Source organism: Taudactylus pleione, unplaced genomic scaffold, assembly GCF_031769625.1.
Source record: "Taudactylus pleione unplaced genomic scaffold, aTauple2 ptg000019l, whole genome shotgun sequence".
Taxonomy (NCBI): Eukaryota; Metazoa; Chordata; class Amphibia; order Anura; family Myobatrachidae; genus Taudactylus; species Taudactylus pleione.
In genome coordinates this window covers 21,842,592-21,862,862 of record NW_028284421.1, presented here as the reverse complement: position 1 = coordinate 21,862,862, position 20,271 = coordinate 21,842,592, and the positions used below count along the sequence as shown (strand labels likewise).

At 43.8% G+C, this 20,271-nt stretch overlaps 1 protein-coding gene across 5 annotated transcripts in view; it reads right to left on the bottom strand.

Annotated features, from left to right (window-relative positions):
- Positions 1-8,289: 8,289 nt before the first annotated feature.
- Positions 8,290-20,271, bottom strand: part of CPEB1 (cytoplasmic polyadenylation element binding protein 1) — a 112,222-nt gene continuing 100,240 nt past the window's right edge. For all 5 annotated transcript variants that reach the window (XM_088443655.1, XM_088443669.1, XM_088443661.1 and 2 more), the window contains exons 11-12: positions 10,286-10,366; positions 8,290-9,704 (exon numbers count right to left, since the gene is read on the bottom strand). In XM_088443655.1, coding sequence (XP_088299781.1) covers positions 9,594-9,704; positions 10,286-10,366 — 192 coding nt within the window. In that variant the 3' untranslated portion in view covers positions 8,290-9,593. The remainder of the gene's footprint in view (positions 9,705-10,285; positions 10,367-20,271) is intronic.

The following is a 20,271-nucleotide window of genomic DNA, read 5'->3' as shown; positions in this document are numbered from 1 at the left end:
TTCTTAAGGATTCCCCAGTGTTTCCAGAGGATCTTTTCAATATCCTTATATTGCTCATTATAGTCAGTAACAAAAGCCCATTGATATTTTTTATCATTAGAGGGTATTGACATTTACTATAATTAAATAAAGCATTCCACTCTAAAGCTTTCACTGTATCAACAGGATTTATTAATTATATCTTCCCTATACCCGCATGCTCTGAATCTGGTTTTCATCTCCTCAGCTTGGGAACATAACACTTGTGTTTCTGCACAATTTCTACGTAGTCTTTTTAGCTGTCCTGATGGTATCGAATCAAGCCATTTGCTGTGATGGCAGCTGGCCATACGGATATATGCACTGGAGTCCGTCGGTTTTGTATAATTTTTGGCTTCTATTCTACCATCTTTAATGTATATTGCGATATCAAGGAAATTCAAAGTTTCTTGACTGATTTCAAAAGCCAAGAGGATATTCTTATTATTCAAATGATTACAGAAGTCATCTAAACTTGATTTATTCCCCCTCCAGACGAAGATGTCGTCTATATACCTGCGATAGGACACCAAGCTCGCCCTGAGCAAGCCACACCCCACACAGCTTCCTCCTCCCACATGCCCATGAAAAGGTTGGCTTAGCTCGGGGCGAACCTGGTGCCCATCAGGGTACCTGTTCTTTGTAAAAAAAAAAAAAAATATATATATATTATACTCCTTGAAAAGAAATTTAATATAAAATTGATTCCCTCTAACAGGAAACACTGCAAATCCTTCGATGTATCGGAGCCATTCAAAAAGTGTCTAGTGGCCTAAATCATGGTTGATGATGGTATACAGTGAACTCACGTCTGATGTTAAACATATAGAAATCATCTTCCCATGTTATCTCCTCCAAGAACATCAGAAAATCCTGTGTCCCTCAAGTGGGATCTATTACAAACTACTATTGGTTGAAGATGGTAGTCGATAAACTCTGACAAGCTCAAAGAAATGGAATCCACCCCGCAGATGATAGGTCTCCCGGGTGGATTAGTGAGGATCGTGAGTACCTTTGGCAACACATATCGCTGGAGTGACAGGCTTATTATTCACGATAAATAGGACTTTGGATATTAAATACCTTTATGCTCATATTTATCTATTAAGATGTTTAATTTGCTACAGGTCATTTTTGTAGGGTCTCCCCACAATTTTTTTAATAAGTTTTTGTATCAGTTGTCTATACACCACTGCCTCGTAGTCCTTGATATTTAAAAGGACCACTCCTCCACCTTTATCGGTAGGTTTCACAATAAGATCTTTATTATCCCTTAGATAATGGGGAATACTTAAGAAAGATCCGATATTAGGTACAGCTATTCCAGATAGACCTGCATTATATCATATTATATATATATATATATATATATTAATATTAGATAGAGATATAGGAAAGCTCCGAATTTAAAGAACAAGTTAGTCAAAAGTTTTCTTCAAGCACCCAAGAGTAAGACTACTATTCTTTCCAAGGTTTCTTCAGATGTGGCACCTGTGTAGGTTGTAAGTCCATCAAGTGGGATGGAAAAAACAAAATAGAAGTGGTTCAAATCAATGGGGATGATTTCCATATTAGAAACTTCATAACCTGCAATAGCAAGAATGTTATATATGGCATACAGTGTCAATGCGATAAATTTTACATTGGCCGTACTTCTAGGCCGCTAAAGGTCAGATTAGATGAGCATCTGCAGAACATAAAGAAGGGTGTAGAGACCCATGCCCTTTCAATGCACTTTAAAGAAACGCATGGATGCTTACCTAAAAGGTATAAAAAGGTTTTTATGGGTTGAAAGGCAATTTAAGATCGGGTGATACAGCAACGATGCTAGCAAAGGCTGAAATTAATTGAATTTTTATACGAATTGAACAAGGATTTTGAGTTAAAATGGTTCTTATAAATCAACATCTCTGAATTATCATCTGGAAGTGTGATCTTATTTTATTATGTGTTCTTATTTATATTTTAGTTAAATATCCTCCATCTTATCTTACCTAGGTTTCTGGACTCTATGAAAACATTGGACTTAGAAATAGTTTCCTTTTTCCTGGTGTCCCGTTTTTTGTCTTTTTATTCTATATGAAGGCCTTATATGGACTATTCGTCAATTGTCTCTTTCTGTATAATAAGATTGCCTTTTATTGTATTAGGTTTATCCTGGCATGTATCAATTTATGCATCATCTTGTTAACATTAATTTTTATCTATTCTTGTGGCTCGGTCATCCCAGATTTTAGACATTGACATGTAATTTCCAGGTTGGTATCAAGATCAATTGTCCCCATCATGTCTGCGTTCCATCGTCATCCTTCAAGTGACACACTAACATCAATTCCGGCGACGGATGAAACATTTCCGCCCGACCAGTGACACGCTGGCGTCACTTCTGTGGATGGAGGAAACATCACTTCTGGTTCCTCTTACCATTAGCAAAGGGGCTGTTCATAGAAGAAAAATGCAGAGCTTTGATTGGCTCTAGTCCATATGGTGAGTCTCATGGAACTTTGGGATTGGAGGACCAGTTTAAATATTGGTTTCTTTACAAACTATCCTTTATGTCTTGACAAAGGCTCCTGCATGAGCCAAAACATGCATCAACTATCAGGAAGTGTGAATTATTTTGATCCCTTTTGTTGAGGTTATGTCTGACTGATTTTTGGTACATGTCCGATCTAACCTTATCAGAACTTCTAATATTTAGACATTTCCCTCAAAGGGGGATCATTTGCTTTTTCTATCTTATTTTTTTTTTTTTATAATAGTTTTTTAATATGGCTTAATTTTTATATTTGTATAATTTAGTTTTTTTATTTATAATAAACACTTTTATCAGGTATCTATCAATTTCATTTGGAGAGTGAAATACATGTGTGATAAGACAAGGAAAAAAAAAAAAAGTTAAGCTTATAACCACCTTTCCAGATTGAGAGTTTGGGTATGCTCCGTGTAACTCCCCACTAAAGAAACATTTACATGTGGGGTCTTCTCTCACTAAAGTGAGTTTTTGGTACACAGTATATACCTTCTACCTCTACTCCTTTGAATTCTCCTGGTGATGATACTCCATAAAAGAAACCTTTTGAGAACTATACACCAGGTCCCTTGTGTGAGTGAGGGATGCTGATGTGCCACAAGGGTTCTGGGGAGTTTAGAATTCTAGATAGAGAAATCAATTACAATTATATTTTTCTTGAGTACTCAACACCCAGATATATATATATATATATATATTATTTTTTTTTACATATCTTTTGACATGTCAAACCACCTTACTTACAATTACTCCATTGATTTGAAAAGAAACTAACAGAAAGATCCTGTACCTTAAGGGCAGGGCTGGCTCCATGGGTGGGAGCACCCTGTGCCGGCCCTTGAGAAGGCATCCTTACATCTCACATGGTGAAGCCGTGCGTGAGCAAATTTGGAGGCCATGCCCCGTGACATTTGGAGGTATGCCCACACAGCACGCCTCCAAATAACATCAGGCTGGGGGTAAAGCCCAGCACTCCATCACTGACTGGGCTTTCCCCAGCACTCTGTCAGTGAATGGTTGCATTCACAGCTGCGGTGGTGGGGGGTCCCCAGCCTCCCGATTTGACAACCGGAACAGTACTATCCTGCTGAAATCGGGATGCTGGGGAGGGGTGCGCGCTCTATGGGTGGCGCCCCTGTGCAACCGCACTGGTCGAACACACCTAGAGCCAGCCCTGCTTAAAGTATGTATATATTGTTTCAGATCATTTAGTGTGTATACCTCAGCGCCTAGGTGTAGTGCCTTTTGCCATTTTTATGTATTATTGAACAGTGCTGCATACACTGACCCAATAGGGAGAGATATGAAGGGGGACCGGGCGCACGCTGGCCAGAGAGAAATGAGACATGGCCATTCAAGAAAATGGCCAGAGATCTGAGGTGATGTGGCCAGAGGAGGCGAGCAGCTCAGATTAGCCAGACCGCAGTGGAAAGGCACACTGAGCTGAGAGGAGGAGCTGGCTGTTTGATTGGCCAGGGGAGGCTGCCTTCCCTGGCCAGTGTTTAACCCCCAGGATACTGGAGCATTTCCATTATCACTCCAGCCTGCTGTCCCTGGTGGCCTAGTGGAAGTGCCTGACTCCACATGCTGTCAAACCCAGGGAGTACAAGCGTCTGTAGTGAAGATTCCAATCCCACACTCTGATATCCTTTCGGTACATCTAAATGGAGGGAAAGCAATTTGGAGTTCTGGAACTTAACCATTGGTTAATGAAAAGATGGGATCCTGCCCATTTTGAGAATAGGTCTAGCTGAAACATCCTTCCGTAAGGAACGGCCACCATCTTCCCCAGGTGTCAAATGCAACCACGCACGATGTCGAAGAACTGCCCTCACCAGCTCCTGAATAGAAGTTGCGTCTTCTTGAGGGAGGAACACCCGCTGACAATGTCCATGATCATTCCCAGAAACTGGAGCCTCTGCGTCTGTTGCAGATGGGACTAGGGAAAGATCAGGATCCACCCTGAACGAAAAAGGGTAGAGAGTCACTGATGTGCACAAAATTTGCCCCTGGAATGGGTCTTCAGAAGGAGATTGTCCAGGCAAGAAATAATAGCGATCCCTTGTTTCCAAAGGAGACTCATCATTACAGCCAAGACCCTTGTGAATACCCTGGGGGCTGATCAGTGAAGGGAAAGGCCCGAAACTGAAAATCTGAATTCCAAACTAATCTCAGAAACGCTTGGTGATGCGGCCAGATAGTGGTGTGAGGGTAGGCGTCCTTGATATCTAGAGATGCCATGAATTCGCCTTCCTCTAGGCCCACAACCACCAACTGAAGGAACTCCATCCTGAACGTGAAAATCCTTATGTATAGATAGTCATACCTATTCTGTACTTGATGGATGAGCAGTCCAGCTTCGGAACCACAAAGACTGGAGTTAAAGCCTTTCCAGTCTGATTTCTGGAAACGTGGACCACCACTCGTGAATAGAAGCCCGTCTATTGCTTCTTGTAAAATGACACTCCTGTTGTTGGAAACTGCTAAGCCTGGTTAAAAAAAAAAAAAAAAAAAAACCTAGGTGGAGGTTGAAGCTGAAAGACTAGTTTGTATACCACACTTCTCTGAAGTCCCAAAGACACACTTTCACTCTGGGGTCTTCCAGGTGAGAAGGAAGCCAGTCATGCATGAGGCTTGGTAGTGGACCTAACCTGTTGTTGCAGCTTTGCCATGTCCTCTGGAACCACAGGAAGTTGATGGACTGAAGCGACCACGTGAACGTCCTGGAGCATGAAAGGACCAAAACGAAAGGTCCAGAGTAAGTTCTAGAGGGAGGAGCCGCAGACAGAAGAAATGTGTATTTACCCCCAAGTAGCTTAGTCATATAGTCATCTACTTCCAAAAAACACACTTTCCGTAAACAAAAGTGCTTTCACAGCTGCATTTGCAGTGCCCTATGAGTCAAAAACGCCAGAGCTGAAATTATTGCAAACATCTTTGAACGTAGATCTCATCTAGTTAGCCAATTTCTCCAAGGTAAGTCACAGCATCACCTATATTGCTACCAGAATAATGTTCCGGCAGCTTACTATCGCCAGACGCAGAGGCCTGTAGCTGTATAAATGGACCCGAGTAGTCTTTCAAAGGCGTGGCCCTAGGGACTGGTATGGTAGTCTTCCTAGACAGCCTACTGTAGGGGGAGTAAACAGAAGTGGCATGCTGTCCCAGACTGGTTTTCGATCCTGGGACCTGCCACTGCGCCTTATCAGGTGAGCCACTTGATCTCACCAGATTTTTTTTTATTTATTATCTGTAGGAAAAGTATAAAACCGCGGGAACACCTGAAATTTTTTTTTTTTTTAAACAGATGTTCCCAATCAGACTTCAATAGAGAATCCCGCTCTACTAAATGCAAAAGCTTGTCTTTTGTAAATGCAATACCTGGCGGATTGCAGAAAGCAAAGCCTCTATCCGTGCACCGGCTCAGACTCCTACTGGATTTCATTGGGCGAATTTGGAGCATATTCGCCCCTTCGAAAACCGGCATATTCTCCTGCTCAAGAGTGGAGGACTGAGGGCAAGAGTCTGAGACCTGTGGAGAAGATCCAGTCGTGTACAAGAATGAGTCACACTTTTGAGCTCCCTTCGATGGATTCAGCTAAGGACCTTGCCCATGCTGGTTTTTCTAGGATTGAAGACTTTTTCAGAGAAGCCTCCAGCTCAGCAGAGAGATGGGACATAAAATTAGATTTGCTCCAGGTGAGTGAACTCAACTCAGCATTGCTCAACAGATACTGTCTTATAAGTACCGCACTTGAAATTATTGCGCCACTGGAGCACATTGTAACCTGCGCCGTTCAAGACGGCAGGTCTGACATCCCTGAATATATTGTTATTCAGGATTGCATTGTCACACAATAGGGAGTTCGAGGACTGCCCCTGTAAATTTTTTCTGCACTCTTTTTGCAGGTAAATAACTTTTGAGACGCCTTAGCACCTTTTTCGGTCATGATACTGCCCCCAAACAGTAAAGTGTAGTGAAAATGGTCAAAAGAAGAAACAGATACAGAGAGGCAGGAGAGAGCCTCACTTGTCCGAATAGCACTCCTAGCAGTGGCAGAAAACGCTAGGCATAGAAAGGAAGTAACCACTGTAAGTAGTATTGCCTTAAATGCTCTCCTGACCAGCCTAAGCCCCACTGTATACTTTAATTGTAAATGAGAAATCAAGAGCTGAAGAATGGATCAGTGTCCGAATCAGCTATTTTTCTGTGCCAATATATAGTCTTAAAAATCATGGTGATAATGGAATGCCTCCGATCAAATACTTGTTGGATGACAATTATAAATGACAATTGATCAATTTAACTGTCTCATTGAAGGAACAATCAGGCGTTTGATATTGTAGTAGTTTCTGCTAATATCAGTTTGCTAAATTGTAGCAGCATAAAATTGTTACTATGTACTTGATGTGATCTGCATTGGTAAATTGGCCACACAAAACCCAACATTGTTAAGTGATGGTTGACACCCTGAATGAATGCACACCTGTTAATTGATACCAGTTTTTCTACACCATGTGGTAACTATGTTTTTATGGGTGAAATTGTCTGCCACATATACCCGACAATAATAGCGGTTTTGGAAAGGCGCATACAATGGGCGGAATTCAATTCTTTTTATCCCCTATCGCGCCCGATGGAGCTATTCTATTCTTACTCCTGTCGGGCGCGATCAGCTGCCAAGCGCTACATTTCAGCTTGCAGCCCCTGGGGGATGAGAGCTGAAATGTGTGAAAAGTGACCTGTTTGGGTGCCCAAACATCACTTTTCGCGATCACGTCCAGCACTTTGGTCGGGTTTAGCTGCTTTACGCGGCTAAACCTGACCTCTATGGGCGCGATCAGCGTGAAATTCTGGCACAATTGAATAGCAGCCCGCGCTCTCCTGTCACTTTAGATGGGAGATGCGGGCTGCGAAATCAATTGAATTCCGCCCAATGAGTATTAACTCTGAATAAATAGATTTCATCAGGTGGACTTTCTGATGACTCATTGAAGCTGCGAATATACTAATTTAAGAGGAACACTTATTTAAATAATCTCACACTGAAGTACTAATATTGCCATTTATTTCAAAGATCCTAAACAAATATGTTTACAATGGTTTCAAATGTTAAGGGGTGACTGTCAGTATTTTTTGGATACAGAAGTCATATTCCTTTTTATAAAATATCAGGGAATATTTTTTGGATACAAAAGTCTTTTTTCTTTTTTAAATACTAGGGTATAAATTAAAAGTTAAATATTGATTTTTTTTTTCACTAAACACACAAACATTTGATTTTAAAAAAAGTGCCCCACGCAGGAATCTTGCTGTATATTGGCTGAGGTCATATACTTTAATTTGAGTAAAAAATTTAAAGTGCCAGCTCCCACTTAGCACATGTCTATACCCCACTGTCTGAAGCCTGAAGTGTCCCCTAGTGGATGAATGAGAAATCACATCTAGGGACAGGGGACTGATGTGATCAGTTTACTTCTGGATTCAGACCCTGGTATGCACAGACTGCGGACTACAAGTCAATTTTTTTTTTTAGGCCTTTCAATTTGTATCAGTTAAACAGCTCTCCATTCATTGTGGTGGTTAATTTGTATCGTTTAAAAAGGGATCAGTCCAAGAATAATGCATTGTTGTGATTGCAAGATATAGGAGGAGTATTTTATCCTGCATGTTTATACATCACTGATGACTATACCCTGCTGTTCTGAGGAAAACAAACCACACACATTTACTGCTTCAACGTGTTTATTATGTGCCAAAACAAAAAAGGAAAAAAAAAAATTACACCACATCTGTAGGTCAAGTGCATTTTCTGCTTGCATAACTACAATGAGGTAGAGACTTACACACACAGCTTCACATAAATACCCATATAGGGCAGCTAGTGCAGATTTAGCTCAGCATGTACTGAAAGAGGGAGAGTTACAGACAGTGGGATCTTTGGCACAGAGCTTCCAAATAGAGGGGGGGTACAGAAATAAAAAACATGGACACATTTTAAAGGCTTGCAACAATTTGCATAAGTCAGCTGCTCCCTATAACAAAAATAACCTAAGAGCATGGGCACATTCCCTCCAGGAGAAAGGACTCATCTCTTACCTCTACCCCATTCTCAAAAGAAAATATATTACAGCCCTTCTGTCCAGCCAAACAAATAGTGTTTAAAAACTCTACCATCCCCTGAAGTGCAAATTAAAAAAAGTGCAACAAACATCCTTAAAACTATATACACACACACTGTAGTTATCAATTTCAGCCAAGGCCCCAAGTCTCCTTTGTTGCAAATAGTTGTACAAATATTGTTTAAGTTTATTCTCTTAAACTAGCAGCTCCCAGAAACAAATGTTGCAATTATGTTAAAAGCTGCCAGGAAAGAAAAAAAATGGACTTAAAAACAGTCTTTTTAAGAGTGTAAAAAGGAACTGGTAAAAATCCCACAGAGGGTAAAAATATGAAATATGATTTGGTTTAAATGAAGAGCAGATCCTGCTATTGTTGTTCCAGTAAAAATACCAACTGAACAACCAGTTTATGCAGTTCAGATGGGACATTAAAGAAATTGGAAGGCACTATGGCAACAGCAAAAAAAACGGGTAACAGGTAAATGTAATGAAATATCACCCGCAGTATTTGCAATGAATGTAAAAGAAGCGCCTGTAATAAAAAAAAACCCAAGGCAGAGGCATTAATAGTTAAACCAGACACTGCCCACACACTGCTTACATTCAGCGAGTGTTGGAGATCAGAATGGGAACTGCAAAACTTCTGGGGCAGTAAATCCCCTTTCAGAACGATAAAAAATAAAAAAAGGAAACATACAAAAAAAAAAAAAACCACTAACCCTGGCCAGAATTCACTGTGCACAAGTGCAGAAAACTGTTACAAGGTACAGCAAGTGCCCAAACAAAAGTGACTTCCCCCACCATTCACCGACTTCTGCTTTATTTCTGGAAAGATTCACGAGTGCTCTGCGTGCTGGCAGGACACCGCATCCTCTGCCGCACATTGTTAATCGTAAATGGCCTGTAGACTTTCCACTTTTTAGCTGGAATCACGGCTCTTCTGATTACGCATTAGAGGGCGATGGTGACGTAGAATTTCCATTGAATGCTGCCAGTGCCAGCAAGAACGGCAGAAATACTTGAAGCAAACCTTGGGATGTGTAAAAGTTAGAGTTTAGAAAATACATGTCAAATAGTCACAATATTAAATTTAGTTATACATTTTGGTGGCATGAACTCAATGGCATAAAAAACCAGTAACCTAGGTATAGTAAGAGAACCCCTTCTCCAGAGAAAAAAATGCTCCCATGAATGTATACAAACTACTGCAGTGTTTCAAAAAAAAAAAAAAAAAAAAAAAAAAAAAAAGGGGTCCAGCAATGGCATTTCCAATATACAGGTCAAAAGGGAAATGGGATGTTGTAGAGGTCTTCAACACTCAGGTCACACTGCCTAACCCCTTGTGCCTAATGTGCAGCTGATATTAAACATTGCACTACAATAAAAAGTCCTGCAATGTACTGGTTGAACTAGGAGCAGTCTAGAAAAGTCAGACTCCAGAGGGAAGTTGGTGGTTTTACCATTTTACAATACTGGAGGAAGGGCAGCACATTGTTTGGGTAGAAACTATTTACTAGTATTTAAATGAGTGATCCACCAAGTAAACAAGGAAGCTCCCTAGAGAAAAGAGTACTCATTCCTATGTAAACAGACGGCAGCTCATGGGGTTACCTGGTCTCTGCAGAAAAATGGACCGGGCTGAGCATTGCAAACCTGGCACACTGAGTCTTCAAGATAAGGGTCTATCTGTACCTAAAGTGAACATTGGGAGAATTAAAAATATTAAATGATATTTCACTTATTTTATTTCAAACACTGCCCATGACCTACCCACAATCTAGATCCCAACATTCCACATTCAGAAGGAGAATGTGTAAAAAACAAAAAATAAAAACAGGGATGAAGACAGGCCTTCAATATTACCCATTAAACATTTCCAGCAAGATTATTAATGAAGACTAGACAGAAACTCATGCAGTACCTCATAAGAAAAATCCTTTAACAGATCACTTCAACATGCCTGAACAAGGTTGTAATTTAAGCAGCAATTTTAAATGTTTCAAAGCAACACTGACAAGTGGCTCTCAAGACTAGGTACATTAACCTACAGTATAGTGTAAACAGGGAATTGGATGATACCCAGTCCCAGCTAGGGTAACAGTCTTCATTTTGCCAGGGTGGTAGATTTGTGGCACCAGTCACTACAACACAAATGCTGCCATACTGTTGTAGCTCCAGTAAGTTAATATAGTTCCAAACTTAAGTCTTTATATATGCAATTAGGTTTCTTGCATATAAAACACTTGTGCTTCATGCTGTTGACTATAGTTCTTACTATATTTCTAGCACTTAATCTTATTACTTTTTCATACACACGTTTACCTTTGATATTCTGTTATGCATCCAGTGCTGTCACAAGCATTTCATAGTCTGATAAACTAATATAGTCACTATATGGTAATTTAGTTTCTCCTCTACCTGCATCTAGGTAATTTGTGGGCCATCATACAATTGGCTTGGTCTCTGGTCATATAGTTGGTACTTGCTCTTGCACTGTAACTTCTAATCATCTGGAAGTAGAATGGTCGGGCCTCTTGTGTATATTCATGTACTGTTCCTTATTAGCACCAGCTTCACTTTGAAGTGTAGTGGCCTACCTATACTCCTGTGACTTGGTTTATCAGTGAATTGAAATGAACATCCACTTAAATTGCAGACTCATTTCCAGGGCTCATTACATTTTGAAGTAAACTTGCTAAAAGGTTCAGTAAAGGCTAGGCTAAAAGGGTTTTTTCAGTTCAAAATTTCGATAGAGCTGTGAATTAGAAGGTACCATATATGGCAAATATACATACTATTAAATCATGGCACATCACTGGGACTGAAACAACCCTGACTTAAACCTAGATCAAACCTAGATCAAACAGTTCAACAATAGACTAAAAAAAATATATGTAGTTAACTATACTTCCTGTGTATACCTCTGCTTAATAGGTCACACTAAAACCCTTAATAGGACAGGCCAGTTTATAAGCTCTACCAACTAACAGATTTATATGCACAAACCACTGCCTACATGCCAGTTTATAATGGACTATCCTATTAAGAATTACAGATGTGAAACAAGACTGCTTGGGTCACTAATTACTTCCAAGAATTTGGAGGTAATTAATTAGTGACCCAAACACTGCAAGCCAAATGAAGGTGCTATGGGGCAGCAGTGGTGCTGCCCCCAGGTCCATATGCGACAGCACTGCTGTCCCTGACTTATACAAGCAGTGCTGGGCATGCTATAAAAGCCAAACACTGAACTCTATAGTACTTAAGAAAACAGCGTCTGAACCCTATTTCATTGAGCTGAAAGACAACTGCTCCTAGTTTGTGTTCTCACATGTGATATCTGGAAAAGGAGTTATGGTAAAGCTTACCTTCATTAACCCTTTCTTCAAAGTCCATGGGGTCCTCAGGGAGACATTGGGGAAGGGGGGAGGACCGGACACCAACAGCAAAGCTTTTCAATACCAGGATGCACTGGACCTTCCCCCTATAACCCCACCCACAGCCTGAGGGCAATTCAGTTTTGTTAACAAGCCCAAGGCAGGAGCAGGCAGGAGAGAAGGAAGACTGGTACACTGAGGAATCACATTCATGCAGAAAAGGAAACAAGTGACCAAGGAGAAGAATCCCATAGAAGCAAGGTGCGTCACTTCAAAAAAAGTGAAACGAAAGTAAGTTTTACCATAACTCCTTTTCTTCTTCAGGGTCCATAGGGCTCCACAGGAAGACATTGGGGATGTCCCAAAGCAGTTCAAGGACAGGAATGCTGAGCTGAGAGCAGAACCCTACACCCAAAGGAAGCATCCCAAGAGGCAAATGTATCAAAGGCATAAAACCCAAGAAAGGTGTGGACAGAAGAACAGGTGGCCACCATGCATAGCTGTTAGGCGATAGTCTGGGCTGCCCACGAGGGACCCACAGAGCCATCTGGCCAGAGTCTGTTAGCTGGCCATCCCTTCTTATGGGATCCATACAGGACAAAGAGGGAGTCAGATTTCCTAATGGAAGTAGTATGTGCCACGTAGATCTGTAAAGCACGGATCACATCCAAAAGAGGCCTCACCTGCCGAGAGGTCTGGTGAATTAAAGGCTGGAACCACAATTTCCTCATTCCGGTGGAAGAAAGAATCCAACTTGTCCAGCACTGTCCTGAAATATTAAAAGGGGGGGAGCGACATGAAAGCCCCCCTAAATCCGATACCAAATAGGCAGACACCATAGCCAGTAGACTTCACAGTGAGCCATTTGACATCCACTGATTCGAATGGAGGTTCCTGAAGTGATTTGAGCACCACTGACAAATCCCATGGAGCCACAGGAGGGACAAACTGAGGCTGTATATGTAAAACACTTTTCGTGAAGGTGTGAACATCCGGTACAGGAGCAATTCTGCGCTGAAACCAGATAGACAAAAGCAGAGACCTGCACTTTCAGAGATGCTAGGCGGAGGCCTAGTCCAGCCTGAAGAAAGGCAAAAATATAAGAAACTTTAAAGACTTGAGGGTCATTGTTTCTTTGAGGACACCATTGGAAATTTGTATGCTTTATTCTGTGGTAAACCCTGGCTGAGGCTGGTTTACAAGCTCCGAGCAGGGTCTGGACCACAAAGCTGGAGAAACCCTTAGCCTTTAGGAGGGACGTCTCAAGAGCCACGCCGTTAAAAACCAGACGGGCCAGATCCGGATGTAGACATGGACCCTGAGACAACAGGTCTACTCGTAGTGGACGTTGAAGAGGAACATCCATGGAGAGCCATTGAAGATAGGAGTACCAATGAAGGTCTGGGCCAAGCCGGAGCCATTAACAGGATTGTGTTGCTTCCTCCTGTCAAAATTTCCAAAGCACTCGAGGAAGCAGGGATATTTGAAGGAAGAGATGCCAACTGAAGCTCCATTTTAGTGACCAGGCACTATGAAGGCCACATCAGGGTCCTTTGTTCTGGCTCCATAAACTGGAAGTTTGTTGTGTCTTGAGGCCATGAGATCCACTTCTGGAAGACCCCATTTGTCCACCAGAAGCTGAATGACTTCTGGATGTAGAGACCATTCTACTGCGTGTACATAGTGACTGCTGAGGAAATCCGCTTCCCAACTTAGAATCTCTGGGATGAACACTGCGGAGATGGCTGGGAGACTGCGTTCGGCCCATGTGAGAATGCGGGACACTTCTGTCATTGCTGACAGAGTGCCCCATTGGTGATTGAGGTAGGCCACAGCCATGGCATTGTCGGACTGTACTTGTTGGCCTGTTATTCAGAATATTCTGAGCCAGAGCGAGAACTCTGTAGATTGCTCAGAGTTCCAGGATGGTGATTGGCAACACTACCTCGACTGGGGACCATCAGCCCTGGAAGAAGTGCTGGCTGGTTACTGCGCCCCACCCTCGGAGGCTTGCGTCCGTGGTGAGGAGAGCCCAATCCAGGATCCAAAAGGGATGACTTGTTCAAATGGGCAGTCTGTAGCCACCAGGCTAGTAACAGGCAAACATCTGGGGAAAGGCGTGTCTGGGATCAGAGCATATGGGGTAGCCTGTTCCACCTGGAGAGGATTAGGTTTTGTAGTGGCCTGGAGTGAAACTGGGAGAATTCCACCATGTTGAAGGTAATGTTGCTGTAGGTGTAGCAAATCGGAAATATTGTTGATGAGGAGGTGCTATAGGTACATGTAGGCAAGAGTCTTGAATGTCTAGGGCAGGGGTTCCCAAACTGTGCTCCGTGGCACCCTGGGGAGCCTCGGGACACTTGCAAGGGTGGCTCAGGTTAGTGGTCCATCACCAAATCAAATTATATATTGACAATGGAATGTAAATACGTGGACAAGCAGAAGTGCAAACCTGTCCACCACCACATAACTGAACCCAAGGACGACGGGTAAGCACAATTTACTTCTTTACTACACACTTTAGAATTTTGGCTTAGGCATGACGCGAAAACAATGTTAATATTCTAGGGCGCCGTGATTCAAAATATAAAAAAAAAAAAAAAGTTTGGGAACCACTGGTCTAGGCATACCATAAAATCTCCAGGCTCCATAGCTAGGATAATAGAACAGTGTTTAAATACGAAACCTAGGCACCCTAATAAACTTGTTCTGAGATTTGAGGATAGGCAGATGAGACCCATTGGGCTTCTGAACCAAGAAAATTAGTTATGTGGGAAAAAAAAAACCCCCTTACCTTTGTTAACTATGTTTTCTTCAAAAAGGTGTAGGTGGTGGACCAGGCACCGAACAGTTGAAGCTTTCAGCTCCCAGGATGCACTGGTCCAACCCCAAGCCAGAGGCCAAAGGCTGGCAGAGGAGAAGAGAAGGAAGACTGGTATACACAAGAATCACACTCACATAGAAGATGATAAACTGGTGACCAGAAATATAGCCCATATGAAGCCAGGTGCTTCAGGGGGGGTGCCATGTGGACTTTGAAGAACGTTAACAAAAAAGATAAGTTTTACCATAACTCTACTTTTCTTCTTCAGCGTCCATAGGGCTTCACAGGGAGACCTTGGGCATGTCCCAAAGCAGTCATTCAAGGGTGGGGACGCTCCTGTACCGAGAGGAGAATCCCACGCCCAAATGAAACATCCTGAGAGGCAAATGTATCAAAGGTATAGAACCTCAGAAAGGTATAGACAGAGGTACTGACAACTCCCATAGAGAAACTGAAGGGACAAAGGGAGGTTGTATATGGAGGACACCCTGGAGGAAGGTGTGGACATCCGGTAGTGGAGCAAGTCTACGCTGGAACCAAATTGAGCAGAGACATGCATTTTCAGTGAGGCCAGGCGGAGTCCATTCCAGCTTGAAGGAAGGCCAGGACTCTGGAAATGCTAAACACTTGAGGGTTGTAGCGTCTGGTAAGACCATTGGAAAAATGTATGCCACACAGATCCGAGCAGAGGCTGGCTTACGCGCTCTGAGCATAGTTTTGACCACAGAGCTAGAAAAATTTTTGATGGCGTGGCTCTTGAGGCGTCCCTCCCGAGATCCAAAGACAGACGACCCAGGTCCAGCTTTAACAGTGTGGTGCCTGGTCCTCAACCACCACCTACACCCCAAGGTCTCCCTGTGGAGCCCTATGGACCCTGAAGAAGAACAGGTTAGAATAACCGAATTGTTACCCCTGAATTCAGCAAGGACTGAAAGGCTTTTTGAAGCAGCAGGGCCTCGGTAGAGTCCGATGGAGGTCCTGTTCAAAGGAATAGTTGTGTGGGTCTCCCCAGGAAGGAGAGGGTGTATTCGTGGGAGACCACTTCTTACCCAGGCATCTGATGTGGTTTGATGCCAAACCTGGGCGAATTGAAGAAGTTGGTCTGCCACCTTGGGAGCCCCCAGGGAGAGGCCCGCCCCGTCAGGCTTGTCCTCAGACTTGGCAAGTGGACATCTAGTAGCCAAGGCTTATTTGGCCCTAGGCTTGGAGGCCTTGGCTGATGACTGCTGCCGTGAAAAAGGACTGACCCCTGGCCTTGCATTGAAGGCGAAAAGACCGAAAAGGATGACATCCTAGGTTTTGTATTATATGTAGAGGGCAGGAATGCAATCTTGGAAGCTGCCAAAGTAATCACAATTTTATTTAAATTCTGGACCAAATAGAATGTCTCCCGAATAAGGCAGAGACTCCAGAGCCTGCTTTGAGTCAGAATCTGCTTTCCAGAAACGGAGCCAACAATACAGCAGGCCACTACTGCAGTGGCGGATATCCTGGAGGTCAGGAGAGCTGTATCCTAAGTAGGTGGCTGCTTCCCTAATGTGAGATACGAAGGATAGTTGATCCCTTGAAGCATCAGGGGGAAAGGTCTCATCTATGGCCTCTGCCAAACTCTCAATGGCTTTCGCCACCCAGGCCATAGCCCTAACAGTACGAGTAATAGCTCATGTAAGAGTAAATGGATTTATGACAAGCTTCTATAAGTCTCTGTAGTCTCCTTTAAGGAGGTTGCAGTATGAATGGATAATGTGGCATTTTTAATCAGACGCATTACATGAGAATCCACTGCTGGGGGAAGTTACCATTTAGTGCAATCAGCAGCTGGCAGAGGGTAAAAGGAACGGAACAGTTTTGGAAGGAAACCAAAAGGTGAGTCCGAAGCACAGCCCTGTCATGAAACCTTTTACCAGGCATATTCCATGTTTTACTCATGGGATAAGAGCTGATCAAATTGAGGGAATTCTGGTAAAATGAGAGTTTAAGAACTTACCTTTGTTAACTTTCTTCGAAGTCCGAGGGTCCACAGCATAACAGCCGAGGCGTCACGGCGAGCTGCCCATGAGTGACCCACAGAGTAGCAGGAGCATTAACAGAAGCTGGAACATTCACGTATGCCTGCGAAGTGCAGCCCTGTTGGTGAAATATCAGAAAGGGAGAAAGCTTCCAATTTGGACACCCTCCTGGCAAATGAAATAGCCAGAGTAAAAAAGGTCTTATTAACCACTTAAGTTCCACCAAATCTAGTGGTTCAGATGGAGAACCCTGGCAGGGCCCGAATAACTACTGTCAAATCCCAAGGAGCCACTGGGGGAGTAAAGGTAGGTTGAATCCGGAGGACACCCTGGAGGAAGGTGTGGATATCCGGGAGCAGAGCAATTCTACGTTGGAACCCACTAACAGTGCAGAGACATGCACTTTCAACAAGGCCAGGCGTAGGCAGAGGGCCAATCCAGCCTGAAGGAATGCCAGGACACTGGAAATCTGAAACACCAGAGGGTCGTAATCTCTAGTACGACACTCCCAGAAATGAACGCCAAACTGTGGTAGATCAGAAGCAGGCTTACGCGCTATAAGCATTGTGTTGATGACAGAGCTAGAGAATCCTTTGGGCCTTAGGAGGAATGTCTCAAGAGCCAGGCAGTCAAAGACAGACTATCCAGGTGCAGGTAAAGGCAAGGACCCCTAGACAACACGTCCGGAACGTTGAGGTAGCAGGAACGGAGTGTCGATGGAGAGACTCCGAAGATCTGAGTACCAATGACGTCTGGGCCAAGCTGGAGCCACTAGCAGGACAGTGCCTCCGTCTTGATTGAGCTTCCGAAGACCTCGAGGAAGAAGGAGACTGGAGGGAAGAGGTGCGCAAACTGGAAGGTCCACTCGGCATCTCTTGTTCTAGACCCGCACACAGGCAGTTTTGTGATTGTGTCGGTAGGCCATGAGGTCCACCTCTGGGAGACCCCATCTGTTCACTAGGAGTTGAAACACCTCTCAGTGAAGTGACCTTTCCCCGGGATGCACGTCGTGATGGCTGAGGAAGTCTGCTTTCCAATTGAGAACTCCCAGAATGAATACTGCTGAAATGGCCAGGTTGTGACCCTCGGTCCATGTCAGAATGCGGGACACCTCTGTCATTGCTGCCTGACTTAGAGTACCTCCTTGATGGTTGATGTAAGCCACTGTTGTGGCATTGTCGGACTGAAACTGTAAAGATTCTCCGTGAAGTATGTGCTGGGCCAGGTTGAGGGCCCTGTAGACAGCTCAAAGTTCCAATCTGTTGATTGGCAGGGTTGATTCGTTGATGACCAACGGTCCTAAAAAGGATTGGGGACCGGTCACTACGCCTCAGCTCTGGAGACTGGCGTCCATTGTTAGGATTACCCAGTCCGGGATACTAAAAGGGGCTACCCTTGGTAAAATGAGGTGTATTTTGGTGGCTACAGACGCACCTCTGGAGAAAGCACCATCGTCTGAGTTTTGATCCAATGGGGTAAGCCGTTCCACCCGGAAAGGATCAGCCTTTGCAAAAGCCGAGCATATTCCAATATGTCAAGGTGGACACCCTGGATCTCAGAACCTGCATTGCTGAGTGGATCGACACTCGGCGACTGTAGAGAATTCTGCGCACTCGTAGTTGAAGTGTGGAGATATCGTCTGATGTCAGAAAGATTCTCTAATCCTGAGAATCCAGCAGGGCTCCCAGATGAATCAGTCTCAGTGAGAGATTCAGGGAGGACTTTTTCCAGTTGAGTAACCATCCGTGCTTGTGCAAGAAAGCAATGGTTAACTGCAGATGGCGGTGAAGCACTTCCGGGGATCCTGCTAGCAGCAGGAGGTAGTCCAGATAGAATAAGTCAGACACCCTGACCATGTAGGTGGGCCACCATAATTTTGGTAAACACCCGTTGAGCTGTGGATAGTCAAAGGGCAGAGCCTGAAATTGGAAGTGCTGCTGTATAGCAGTGGTTCTCAAACTCAGTCCTCAGGACCCCCACACAGTTCACGTGTTCCAGGTCACCCAGCAGCTGCACAGGTGTAGTCATTACTCACTGACACATTTTAATAGATCCACTGGTGGAGCAAATTATTTCACTTGTGATTCTATGAGGAGACCTGGAAAACATGCACTGTTTGGGGTCCTGAGGACAGAGTTTGAGAACCTGTGCTGTATAGCAAAATGGAGATATCGCTGATTAGGGCGCTATAGGTACCTGTATGTACGCGTCCTGAATATCCAGAGATACCACAAAGTCCCCAGGCTCCATAGCTAGGATGATTAAGAGTAAGGTTTCCAAACTGAACCAGAGTACCCTGAGGAATTTGTTCTAGGATTTGAGCTTGAGGACAGGCCGATGAGACCCATTCAGCTTCTGAACTAGAAAGAGTAGAATAACCACCATTCCCTCGCTGAGATAGTGGGACTGGCATAATTCCCCCTGCTTGCAGAAAGGACAGTATTGTAAGGCCTAGTTCAGATCTGAAGGAGGGCCTGTGTAGAAAACTGGTGGGGAAGCAGTCAGAGAAATGAGAGGGCGTACCTGTGAGAGACCACTTCTCTAACCCAAGCATCCGTGGTGGATTGACACCAGCACTGGGTGAACTGAAGTCGGACTCCCCACTCTGGAATATCCCAGATGGAGACCCGTCCCGTCAGGCTGAGGGTTTATCCTCTGGTTTTGAAGCAGGGCGGCTGGTGTTCCAGGTCCTGGGTTTGGCGGCCCTAGTGGAAGCAGACTGCCTTGGAAGGAACTAACCTTTAGGCTTTCCCTGAGGACGAAAAGGACTTTAATGATGCAGTCCGAGGCCTAAGAGTAGTTGCTGAAGACAGAAATGTAGTTTGATGCTGCCAATGTGGTTACAAACTTGTCAAGGTCGGAGCCAAACAAGGTCTCGCCATTGTAGGGTAACCCTTCTAGGCCTTTCTTGGAATCCGCACATGCCTTCCATGAGCGTAGCCACAGGGTACAGCAGGCAGAGACAGCCGCGGCAGAGACCCTGGATGTTAACTACTGGCTCCAATGTCGCAACTCGAATGTGAGCCACAAAAAGGCATCTGATCCCTAGAAGCATCTGAGGGAAGAGTCTTCAAGTGCTTCAGCCCAACTCTATAGCTTTACCCACCCATGCAATAGCCATGGTTGGATGGGCAACATCCCCTGAAAGATTATATAGATTTGAGGCAAGCTTCCACTTTGCTATCCGTAGGATCCTTTAAGAAACTAACTGTAGGAATAGGTAACTTCGTGCCCTTAAACGCAAAACATGTGAATCCACCGCAGGGGGTGTTTTCCATTTTGCACATTGAGCCACAGGAAAAGGGCAACATTAGGTCAGAGGTTTTTGTGGCTGAAACCTTACCAGGCGATAGCCAGGCTACAGCCCTGTGTTCAGCTATTTGATCC